Here is a 13048-nt window from a genome sequence, read left to right as displayed (position 1 = left end):
TCTATTAAAAAGGCAGAAATTTGATAACAAATGGGCAAAATATTTGAATAGGCACTTTACAAAAGAGGAACTCTAAATGACTGACAGACCAATAAAAAGTTACTCTACCATATTAAGAAATCAGATAAACAGATATTCAAACTGTATTGGATAGTGCAATATTGTGACTTATAAGAGATATATATTTGGTCATTCAGATAACAAAAATATATATTTCTCACATATATTTGATAGTTGTCCACAGTTCCTCACTCACAGATCTCAAATCCCTTGGAATTTCCTAAGTGTTTAGAGTGATAATGGTGTCTTTTGTTATGTAAATAAGGTGACTTTTGGAACAACCCAAGGGTGGGGGCTGGCTGTCAGGAGAACCCGTTACGTGATCAGAGAATTAGACTTTTCAGTATACCCCCGGATTTTTGGTGAGGAGAGGAGGGCTTGAGGTTGAATCAATTGCCAATGACCAATGACTTGGTCAATCATGACTATATAATGAAGCCTCCATAAAAACCCAAAATGACAGCCATTGGCCTCTTTTTTTCAGAGAGCTGCCACATTGGGGAACCAGAACACTTCCACTTGCCACTGTGCTGGACCCAAGCTCCATGAGGACAGAAGGTCTTTTGTTCAAGACCTGGCCCTATGTATCTCTTCGTCTGGCTGTTGATACACAGTGTTGCCATGCACCACAGTCCTCTGTAATGATGCTAATTTCAGGAAGTCAGAAATCTAGAAACTCTAAGCAAATAGCCCTGTAGTTGGACTGCAGACAATGTGAGCTTTGCTATGAGTTCTCAGTGAATGAGACAAGTCTAAACAGAAGGGAAAGGTGTCAAAACTTTATGAAATTTACAATTTATGGAATTTAAAATTTTTGACAGGCATCTACTTAAATCAATCTCATAGCCTAAACCAGTTTAAGCAGCTAAATGAAATGGTCAATTATTTCAAACAAAAGTTTGGCTCCAGCAGATATGGTCTGCATAACCACTTCAATCCATCTGTTAGGCATGTATTAAAAGAATCAAGAAATAAGCAGGTGGCTGCAAGACAGTGAGGGATTAGGTGGCAAAAATAATGAAAATGAGGTGAACTTTGAAGATATTCCAGTTTTTCCCCCAATTTATTGTATTTTTCAGGGAATAAGGAGAATACCCTCTGCCCTTTCCCTTAAGGTTTTTCTGGCTGGCCAAACAATTAAAAGACAGGTTAGCAGGAGAAAATAATACCAAGTTTAATAACATGTATACATGGGAGAAACCAGGGAAACTGAGTTTCTCAACACAATAGCAGAGATTCTCATCTTAAATACTATCTTCAGCTAAAGACAAAGGAGGATGTTGGGGGTGGGTGGTATTTTGGGGATTTCAGAGGGGAAGAAGACAATTTACATGAAGAGGGAAAGGTAAATGTTTGTCAGACAATGCTCTGCAGGGCCACCTATAGAGAATGTGGCTGGAGAGACAGGAATTATAGTAATCGAGAATATGTAGATTTAAGTCTTCTTCTTCTGTTCTGATAAGAGTTTTCACAGATAAGGTCATCCCTCCCTCTTCCCACTACACAGAGGGAGATACCTTTACAAATGTAAATATTTGGTAAACAGAACTTTGTTAAGAATGGGCTTAGCAAGGACCCTGTCAGTCTGTTTACACCCAGAGTTAAATTCCTTTAGGCAGTTTGGGGGAGGTCAAATGTCCATCAGAGAAAATAATCAAGGTAAAGAGATATATTTCAGGGTGGCCAATTTTGATCTCCCACACATTTATCCTTGTTTTTCATATGGAAGTGTTTCTGCTCCTGTCCAAAATTCAGCCTTCCAATCGGGCTCTGTATTGCAACCTCTTTCACCTAATTCACAGGTCTTCATTCTGAAATACTCTTCTCTTTGTCTCTTGAATCACTTGTTCCTCTTTCAACAACAGACTATTCTTGTCAAAATCCAAATAAACATTAATATTATCTACATTGAAAAAAGTATAGAAGAATATTCCTTTTGTTGCTGAAAAACCAGGACCTTGTCACCATACCTGAATAAATGAACACAATGAGAAGGGATTGAGGAAAAGAAAGAGTAGTTTTTAATTTTGCTAACAAAATGAGGGTGTGATAGGAAAAAACTGCCTCAAAACTCACTGTTCTCCCAAAGCATTAACCATCAGGGTTTTTAAGGGGAAATCTGTGGGAAAGAATGTGCTTTCTACATGACTACACCCATTTGGTGGGGCAATTGTGTGAGGGTCCCAGACATTCTGGCACCAGGCCAGCTGCTATCTCCATCTACAGCAGGAGGTTCAGTGCTCTGTGGATCAATCTTCCCACACCACCAGGAACTGGCCCCGGGAAGAGGAAGGAAACAGCTGCTAATTAACGATTACGAAGTTAACAGGTTTGGATAGGAGAGGGGGAGCTGTGGCTTTGCAGGTCCGAGCCCTCCCATCAGCCTGCATTTGGCTGAGATAAGGGAATCTGCAGATCTACAGGTGTCCTTAGTTGTCTATCTCCGTAATGAATGGTGGATTTCAGTGCCAGGAAGCCAAGGAGATGGGGTCTGGGAAGATTCATCTTCTTGATATTCTCTGGGTATCAGTTTCCCTGTAACAAAATTTCAAAGGACCTGTAACTAGCTAAACTTCAGTGTGAACCCGTGTGGGGCCACATGGGCTTTAAAAATTTGTAACTTCCATTTGCCTTGTGAAATTCAGAGATACAAATGTTAAAAAAAAAAAACAATTTTACATGTGAATGTAACTTAGAGAAGTGTCGGGGGAAGAGGGAGAATCCCCCTCTGCCCTTTCCCTTAAGGTTCTTCTGGCTGGCCAAATAATCAACAAGACAGGTTAGCAGGAGAAAATAATACCAAGTTTAATAACATGTATACATGGGAGAAACTCAGAAATGAGCAACTCGTCCCTCTGTCTAAGCTGCTTGCTTAAGTATTGCAGCTAAAGGCGAAGGAACGTGTTGGGGGTGGGTAGTGGCCTGGGACTTCAGAGGGCAGAAGGACAATTCTTTTCAGGGTCATCTATTGATAATTTGGTCAGGGAGAGATAGAGTTTTTTGATAAAAGGGGCTTGGTGCCCCTCCCATTGCAACATCTATTTTACATTATCTTTATAGCCATCATGATAGAAGATCTGTTCCAGGAATGAGCCACCATGTCAGATTCTCTAGGCAGTTAGTGGGGGAGGTCAAATATCCTTATTGTCTTCAGCTCGAAATAATCCGCATACCAGAGTGGTGCTTCCTGGGGCAGCTTGCCCTGAGCACCACCAGAAGCAAGGAAAGGAGATGAATGCTTTTGGTTTTAACCCCATATATGCTGAGTTTAATGTAGGGGAACTGATATCAGGGCTGGCATCACTTTGACTCCACATAACTCTCCAGACATAAATTCATCTTTCTTCCAATACTCAGAGCAAATTCCTTTAAACCTTTCTAGCCTTACTCTACTTCACAGGGTGTTCTTCTCCATCACTCCGTTGAAACCCCTCTGTGGAGAAAAAGATGGACTGTTAACTTGCTTGCACAGTTGATCAACATTTTGTTTCACAATACTTGAATTATACCCAATATTTCACGTGGTGGACACCTCCTTTCTGTTAGAAAGACTGTCTTTTCTAGATTTCTATCACACCATGATCCCCTGGGTGTTCCACATCTTTTCTATCCTTCTATTGCTGCCTCTTAAATTCCCTTGACCCGGTGCTTCCATTCTTTTCTTCTCTATCTACACAGTTCCTTCCTTGTTGATCTCTTTTAATCTAGTCTCCTGTCTTTACATTCATCTGCATACAAATGACTCCTAAACCTATCTTCACACCTAACAACTCAAAAGATATCTAGCCTAAAATATCTAGCTTCTTATCTGACATTTTCACTTAGATATTCAATAGACATTTCAAATTTAACATGTTTAAAAGAAAACTCAATTCTATGCACACACCCTGCTTTACTCTATTCCAACAAATATATCTACCACCCACTTAATTGTTCAGTCCCAGCACCTGGGGGCTTCTCTTGATTCTCCTATTTCCCTCACACCCCACATTCTATTCATCATCAACCTCTACTATCCACGCCTTAAAAATATATCCCCACTTGTAGTACTTCTTATCATCTTCACTCCTAAAACTCTAACCCATGCCAGGAGTGCCTCTCCCCAGAACCCATGAAAAGCCTCCAAAGAGGTCTTCCTACTTTAATGCTTTTACCTATGTAGGATCCCAAAAAGGAAACCCCAACTCCAGTCTCGGGAAGGCGCGGACCCACAGACACAGAAGACCGAGCTTGATGCAAATGCAAGAGGTTTTATTAAGCGGAGCTCCGGGTCGACACGTATCTCTCACAGGAGACAGAGGAGTCGACCCCGAACCTTAAGGGGCAAGCTCTTTTATAGGATTCGGAAGCATAAAGCGGGAAAAGGTTGGCGCGGTCTTACATGATTGGCTAATTTAAAACATTTAAACAGTTACATTTTATGGCGCGAATTGCTATGGCGCGAAGCAATTATCAGGTTACACACACGCGTCCCCATCTGGACCCCCTCCACCCCGACCCTCCCAAACTTATCCCTCTGGAGCACTCTCTTGTTCTCAATTTTCCCCGAACAGTTTAGGGCGAGTCTTCTATGAATAGAGTCAGTCAGGATCGATAAACCTTCCCCCTTATACCAGGAATCCTTAGGGTGTGGAGGTGCCTGTCTCTAAGGTATTAACTTTTAAATTTTTAATATAATTTACTTCCTTCACCTACAGTCCATTTTCTATAAAGCAGCCAGAGTAACATCCTCAGCATATTAGTCATGATCTGGCTTTTCTTTACTTGAAATGCATCAATGGCTTTTTATTGCAATGTAAATAAAGTTCCAACTTCTGTATCACAGTCCTCCTGATCTGGTCCCTACCTGTGTTTCCTATAAGTCATTTCAGACCAGCACAACTGTCCAGTCTTTTGAACATGCCTCCCCTATTTCAGTACATTGACACCTGCTATTATTCCTAGGTGGAAGGCTTTATACTTGGATCTTTCTATGCCTGCTCCTTTCCTGCTCAAAGATCACCTGCTCAGAAAGTTCTTCCTTGAATACCATAGTTTGAGAAACCCGCCACTGATTCCCACTATCCCATTGTGTTATAGTATTTCTTGTATAAGTTACGTTATATTATGAATTATAGTTTTCCCAATTTTATTGAGATATAATTGACATATAACATTGCATTAGTTTAAGGTATACAAAACAATGAGATACCACCTCACACCTGTTAGAATGGCTGCCATAACAAAGACAAGAAATAATAAGTGTTGGCAAGGAAGTGGAGAAAAGGAAACCTTTGTATACTGTTGGTGGAAATGTAAATTGGTGCAGTCACTATGGAAAACAGTAGAAGGTTCCTCAAAAATTAAAAATAGAACTACCATATGATCCAGCAATTCCACTTCTGAGTATATAATTGAAGGAAATGAAATCACTATCTCAAAGAGATATTTGCACCCCGTGTTTATTGCAGCATTATTTACAATAGCCAAGGCATGGAAACAACCTAAGCATCCATTGATGGATGAATGGATAAAGAAAATGTGATATATACATATAGGCTGTTTATTTAACATATTTAAGTTTTTATTGAAGCAAATTAACATAAAAAATATTAAACACACAAAAGTTTGAATTTGATAATTTTCTCAAAGTGAACATTGGTTGTATAATCTGCATCCACTTCAAGAGGCAGAAAACCCCAGAAACCCATCCATGCACCCTTCCAGCCACTAACCTTCCAAAAGCATAGTTTTTCCTGGATCTATACTTTATATAAATATACTCTTTTGTGACTTGCTTCTTCAGTTCAACATTATGTTTTTGAGGTTAATCCGTGTTGTTGCTAGTAGTATTAGAACATTTATTCTTATTGTATGGATATGTCACGGTTATCCATTCCACCATCATTAAGCTTTTAGGTAGCTTCTGATTTTTGTCTGTTACCACATGTCTTTTGGTGAAGATTATGCAAACATGTCTGTTAGAAATTCACCCAAGGAGGTACCTGCTGGGGCACAAGTTTTCGATATGTTCAGCTTTGGTCATTGCTGCTACATACACTGTGGTGGGAATATAAGTTGTTTACTTGCTTGCTTGCTTGTTTTTTTATTTAATTTTTATTGTCTTTCCCCCATTGGAATATAAACTTCTGAAGTGCAGGCGCTTTGACTGTCTAGCTAACAGCTATGATGAATGAAGGAATAAATGTATGAATGAATGAGGAAACTTTATCTGAAAGAAGCAGTGCTCGATCAATCACATTCCTTGAAACCCTGTGATCTAGGGCACTAATTAACAGCGTTTACCCTGCAGAAGTTCCTTACATCCCTGACCTCCACTGTTCTCATCTGTAAATTAGAACTCGTGAGTGCTTCATTTTTTTATGAGGTTGTCAGAGGATGATAAACCTGATAAGGATGTAAATTAAGTTTTAGACAGATTTACCAATATGATTATAATTATTTACATTAATAATTCAATAAAGTAATCCCTTTGATCCCTGAGTGAACTCCTTATATAATGAAATGGGACATTAAAAATGATTTGCCACATCCTTTCTGTCCTCAATTCCTGGATCATTGGGAAACGTGGATACGAATCATGAACTAACTCCTATTACCTGGCATATACATTTTAGTTTGATGACTTTGTGACATATTTGAAAAATAATTTTAGTATTCTCCCAATTCATATCCCTGTGTGTTTCTCCAACATCTTAGAAACCCTCTCAGGCATACAGTGACCTCATGTTGTCTTGTCTGGGCAATGTCCTTCAATCTCATCCATCAGTTATAACTTATCTGACAAATAGTTTTCACAAATGTGTTGCAAACAAACAGAAGTTAAATACTGCATTTCTTCATAAAATAATAAAAAAAAACCCTAATGATTGTAATCAGTACAATAGCTTTTTGAGAAAATTATATTCTGTGACTCTTCATACCACCTGAAAAATTGGAACACAAAGGTAGCTACCCAACCATCTTTCTAAAAGGCTGTGTCAGAGTATTACTCTAACAAATAGAAAAGATTATATTTCTTTTATACTTAGATGGTAAGCTAGACTTATACAATAATATCATATATCCAAAAAGTACCATCTTTCCTCCTGCACTCCTCAACATAATCCACACCATTTAAAATTGCACGCAATTTATTTTACCTCTAAAAGATAAAATTGCAGAGCAAGAAAATTTAATTTGTGTTTCTGGCAACTAGTGGGCATTTATTTTGAATGCATGTGAACAGGGCAGGAGAAAGGGGAGATATAAGAAAAGAATGAGGAGATGAAGGAAGGGAGACCAAGAGGAAACATTTTTTATTTTGACTTATTTTTGTCTGCACAGTTGAACTCTACCCTCCAGTTTAACACTTCATTGAGAGCATGGTCACAGTGGTCACAGAGACTTCCATTCACCATCTATGGGAAGAATCCAACCTCAAAAGTCACCTCTTGACACTATTTGTGTACTCTTGATTCTGCCCAGTGCCCTCTTCAGAGCTCCGGTCACATCCTTGTTCCTCAGACTGTAGATGAGCGGGTTCAGCATGGGTGTGAGGATGGTGTAGAACACAGAGAAGACTTTGTCCTGAGCTGGCCTGTGGTAAGAATGTGGCAGCATGTAGGTGTACATGGCAGCCCCGTAGAACAAGGTCACCACTATCATGTGAGATGAGCAGGTGGCAAATGCTTTCTTCCTCCCCTCCACTGAGGTCATGCGGTGAACTGTGGTCAGGATTTGGGCATAGGAGGCAATCACCACAGAGAAAGGAATCAGCAGCATCAAAACACAGCACATGTACATCACTGTCTCATAGAGAGCTGTGTCTGCACATGCCAACTTCAGGACCGCAGGCGCCTCACAGAAGAAATGGTTAATCTCACGGGAATTGCAAAAGGGGAAGCTCATGGTGATGGGGGTTAGCAGAAAGCCATCCAAAGAGCCCCCAAACCAGGAACTTGCTATGATCATCCAACAGACCTTTCGGCTCATGAGGACAGGATAGCGGAGGGGATTGCAGATGGCCACATAGCGGTCATAGGCCATGAGGCCCAGCAGGAAGAACTCAGCTCCCACAAGGGTGAGGTAAAGGAAATGCTGAGCTGTGCATCCCACAAAGGAGATGGTCCTTTGACCCAGCAGGTAATCAACCAGCATCTTGGGCACAATGGTAGAGATGTACATCATGTCGATGAAGGAGAGGTGGCTGAGCAGGAAGTACATGGGGGTGTGGAGGCATGAGTCAGTGCGGATCAGGAAGATCATGACCCCATTGGCCATCACCGCTGTGAAAAAGATGACAGAGATGATGGCACAAAGAAGGCCTGAAATGTCCTGTCTGTTGAACAGCCCCATGAAGGTGAAATCCGTAGAGGATGTGTTGTACCTTTGCATTGATCCCATGATGGCTCAGCTATGACCTAAAATTTTCCAAATAAAGTGATTACATATGCACAATTAATGTAATAACATACAAGTTGATTGCTAGGCAGTGAACTTCTAAAAGTTGGAAGTAAACATTTAAAAATATTTTTCTTGGTACTTTGGCACTGATACCTAGCAACTAATCTATTCTAGAATGTTTTTAAGTAAAATTCACCATTTAAAATCAACAATTCCTTAAATGCATTGGACAAGATGATACCAGCAGATACTATTTTATGACAGTGATACACATAACAATGTCTAAGTGTGCACACCATGCCACTTGGCAGTTAAACATACCCTAGTCTGATGTGTGTGCACGTGTGTGTGTGAACATACTATCTCAGATGTATTCAAATAAGTATCTTTATTAAATAAATTTTTATTATAATTGGCATCATCGCCATCTTCAAAATATCTCACTTCTGGTTGTGGGTAGTCTATGTCTACCATTTAGCCACAAATACAGGTGATCTACCATTTGGTCCATGAGTCACTGTCTACATGATGAGTGTACTTTTAGTGTCAGTTCATCCAGGTTACAACAAAATTGTATGGGAAGAAATAAAGTGGGCAATAGAAACTACTCTTGCAAATTCAGACATGAAAACATCATCCATTACAAGAAGCATTCACTGTTTTAGAATTATTTTTAAGAAAGAAATTTCAATTTTAGAATGATGAGTAATTAACCTTAGGATTATGACTAGCATTAGCTATTAACAATTAACATTAAAAATTAGGATTCAGAGGAAATAGCACACGAACATAAGTACTGAGCTATAACCCACTTATTATTTTTGGAACTGGAAATTTTTCATAGTGATTGGTAATTAAAAACAGCTGAGTGACTGTGTATTATGTAATTTCAGGTGATGATAAGGGAAAAATATCCACAACAAACATTTTGAATGTTAAGGATGATTTTCATGTGTTTTAAGATTAAATATGACAAGTCAAGACATATTTTACCAACATGTTTGGGAGTTAAACAGATCAAACTAGTCAATAAATATTCTAAAAATATGAGCACTTGAGTCAATTGAGCTGAAAAAAATTGCTATTAAGAATAAGGGTAATGAAATTGTGAAGAGTTTACCTTGTGCCTATTTCTTCTTATCTGTTGATTCATTGAGCTTCACACTAAAGCTAAGAACTATAAAACCCACTTTCACCAATGGCAGAATTGAGAGTAATATTTCTGTGGTGCCACAGTCTGTTAGTGGCAGGAGTCTTTGGACCAGGCAGCCTCAATTCTCTCTGTTCTCTTACTTTATAGCCCAGAAAAAAAGCTAGACGTTTACCGCAATTGCCAAATAAAATGTGCCAATAATGTGAATCTGTTAAATTTTTAACTATATGTAATCTTCAATGTGACTAGTGAAAATTAGTCATAATTGAGAGCACATGACATAAAGTATTATAATTGGGACTACTTATTTTTAAGAAAGCAAACTCTTTCTGATGTTTAGCTTCTTTTTTTTTTTTTTTTTTTTTTTTTTTGCCAATTTCAGAACCTTTGTTGCCAGGTTTCATAAATTTCCCTGACACCATGTACCATTTCATTATCATTTACAATCTGCCTCATTTTTCTTTTACCTTTCTAGTTTCTGTTAATGTAGTCCATTAAAATCTGTATCTGAAGGAAAAATTCTCTCCAGTTACTGGAATAGCCTAAATATTAGTAGTAGTTCAACTTCTTCCACATTTCTCACATTTTGGGTCTAACTTCTATCATGCCCTAAGGCACCAGTAACAGAGAGAAAATTATGTATTACTTACAAAGTCAAATAGCATTATCCGCTCTTCGTAGAACTCATTCCAAAATCTCTTAAAAACCTACTTCTGTCCTAGTTTTTTCCATCTGGCTCTATAGTCCTAGCAATGACAAAGGCAAAATCTAATGTCTTCTCTATTTTGTAGCTGCCTCGCCTTACTCTCCCATTTGCACATAAACATCTAATTTGTCGGGGAGCAACCCTATTTGGTTAAATTTATTATCTGCTATCTCACTATGTGGGAGCATAATGAGAAGGAATTATACTTGAATTTCTGCTGGGCATGGATTGTACTGCTTTGGTACGGTTTAGTACAATTCAAAATTATCAGAAAATGTCTGGAGTAGTTCTATGGCTTTATACAGGAGTTGCTTTTGAAACGATGTAGGGGACATAGAGTAAAACCAAATTTAGAATCAGATGAATTAAGTTCTCCTGGCCATGATATTAATTAATTCTGTTATTCTCTCCCCAAACTCTCTGAACCTCACTTCCCATTTATATTAATTTTAGATGATATGAAATTCAGGGCTGCTCTATAGATCAAATAAGAAATTCTTAGTTACAGTTGAATATATTTTATACAATGCAAGGTAAAATGCCAATATTATACCCACATATGTTAGTTATTTCAAAACTATAAATGTGAGAATTCTCAATCTCTCATTATGCAATCTACACATTCAACGAAAATCTGTGAATTTGAATTGCAAATACCTCTTGAACTTCAGGTCTATAGAATTTGGCACTCCTGGTGGAGCTATTTCAGCCGGTAAATTCTGGATGTATTTTTTCTAAATATCTCTTGACTTGAAGGAAATGGTCTTCAGCATAAATTCTCAGAAAAATATGTACATCACTTTTAAGCCTGAAGAGAATCTAAATATCTTTGAGAAGCATAGATATATTCAGTCTGAAAATTATGAGAACACAAGAAAAAAGGTTATTGGATAAAATCAGTATGACTTTATTGGATAAAATTATCTTTAAGTCTTACTTAAATTACTTTTTCTTACACTATACCACAGATCAAAAGAATTAAATGCATTTATTCTATTCTGATATTTGCAAATATTCCCTCTTATTTTGTAAGGGGAACACATTTGGTTGAGTAGGGTGGTTAAAATTACTTCTTCCCACCTAACTTGAAGTTAGGATATGATTCCTGCCCAGGAGTGGGATGATCACCAAGCTCATCCTGTAAATTAAGTGATAATGGAATCTTTAAGTTGTTAGTTACAGCCTTTCCCTGATTCTATCAGACTACTGGTGAACTTTTCCTGCCAAATGAAAGAGCATACACCATGCTTTTTCAGTGTAACAGCCCTGTTGCTAGGAAGCCGAGTACTCACTTGGATTAAAAGCTGCCTCATCAAACCTCCTTCCTTGCCCTCTAGATCCATTCAGAAGCAGTTTCTTCCCTTTTTAACACTCATCCCTCATAATTTAAATATGACTATAAAGTCTTTCTTCATCCTTCTCTGTGCCAGGTTATGCTTCCTGATTCTTGTACGCATTCATTTATGATTTCCTTGCCAAAATGCTCAAGTTTCAGGTATTAACTTGAGATAATCTTTGGAAAAGTCCATATTACAATGCAATATCTCTATTTCAACAATTACCTTAGGTGGAGTTTTTCCAGTGCAGAATAACTGAGGATGCTACTTTTCTATTTCCTATCAAGCATGTCGCACTGTTGGCGCATTACATACACATCAAAACTCTTCCAATTCTGTTCCATTGATATGAGTATCTGTTTTTCTGCCAGTGCCATGTATGGCACTGTTGTTGATTCTGTCTTTATTTAAATTTTTGATATTTTGTTTAACATGGATCTTTTGCATCAATTTTTATTTTTAAAAATATTGCATTAAAATATTATTTATCTTGAAAAAAATCTCTTCCAGTCAAATTTTCACATGAGAGTTTCTCAAGCCAGCTCAATCCATTGTCGTGAAGTTTTGAAACTAAATACAAAACCTTACATATATCCCTAAATCTTGTCTGTATTCAAAAATTCTGCACAGTATCTCAAAAAGTTGGAACCATTAAGAATGAAATCAAATTGAAGTAAGAATCATAAACTTATTAGGTAATAAATGCCAATGTACACAGACAGTGTCACCTAGTGCCCATTACTGTTGGGGACATCACTCCAGGGAGTGACTCAAACCACGTCCCTTTGTCAACCACATACCCCCCCATAACCCCTAAAGAGGTCTTAATATCCCACAACTAGATGAGCCCCACAACTAAAGAGACCCACTGTTTCTGATGGGAGTTTATTCTATGGTATGACAGGCACTAAAAAATGCTTGGGAACCACAGGCAGAGTGCCACTGAGGAATGGAGGTGTCTGCACATCCTTTACAATCATTATGGAAAAGTGATATGTAAAATGTTTGCATCACTGAAAGCAAGGCTAGAGCCCTGGCTTTAAGTTCAAGGGCCTACAGGAGTCTGCCTATTTCAGCTGTGTGTCCTTAAGACAAGCACCTCCAATTCTCTAACCCTCAGTGTCCTTATCTGTAAGAAAAGGGGAAGGATACAAAGGCAATCATGCCAGTGGGGAGGATGCACCAGCAGGGAATCAGGAAGCCTCTTAATTGTCTGTGGCCTACAAGCTAGGCCTAAGCGCAAGCTTTTCATTTAGCCCTTATGTGTCTTTCAAATAGTGTTGTCCCTATCCCATCCAATTCACAAAGTCAAAGTTTGCTTAAATTATCAAACACATAGACATAAACAGCCATTTTATTAAAAAGAAGATTCTTTGCACTGTTTCACTCAGCAGCACCTTTACAATG

At 38.3% G+C, this 13048-nt stretch overlaps 1 protein-coding gene across 1 annotated transcript; it reads right to left on the bottom strand.

Moving 5' to 3' along the window:
- Nucleotides 1–7304: 7304 nt before the first annotated feature.
- On the bottom strand, nucleotides 7305–8460 carry LOC106800151 (olfactory receptor 2T1). The gene has a single exon (XM_014785491.2). The coding sequence runs from the start codon at nucleotides 8443–8445 to the stop codon at nucleotides 7480–7482; it is 966 nt and encodes a 321-aa protein (XP_014640977.2). The 5' UTR covers nucleotides 8446–8460; the 3' UTR covers nucleotides 7305–7479.
- Between the last annotated feature and the right edge of the window lie 4588 nt (nucleotides 8461–13048).

Source organism: Ceratotherium simum, chromosome 37 (genome assembly GCF_057802395.1).
Source record: "Ceratotherium simum simum isolate JZ-2026a chromosome 37, ASM5780239v1, whole genome shotgun sequence".
NCBI lineage: Eukaryota > Metazoa > Chordata > Mammalia > Perissodactyla > Rhinocerotidae > Ceratotherium > Ceratotherium simum.
Note: the sequence above shows the minus strand (reverse complement) of the source record. Positions and strands in the feature narration are given on the sequence as shown.

Coding starts and splice junctions, on each gene's coding strand:
- LOC106800151 (XM_014785491.2), bottom strand. CDS start 8,445: ATGGGATCAATGCAAAGGTACAACACATCCTCTACGGATTTCACCTTC.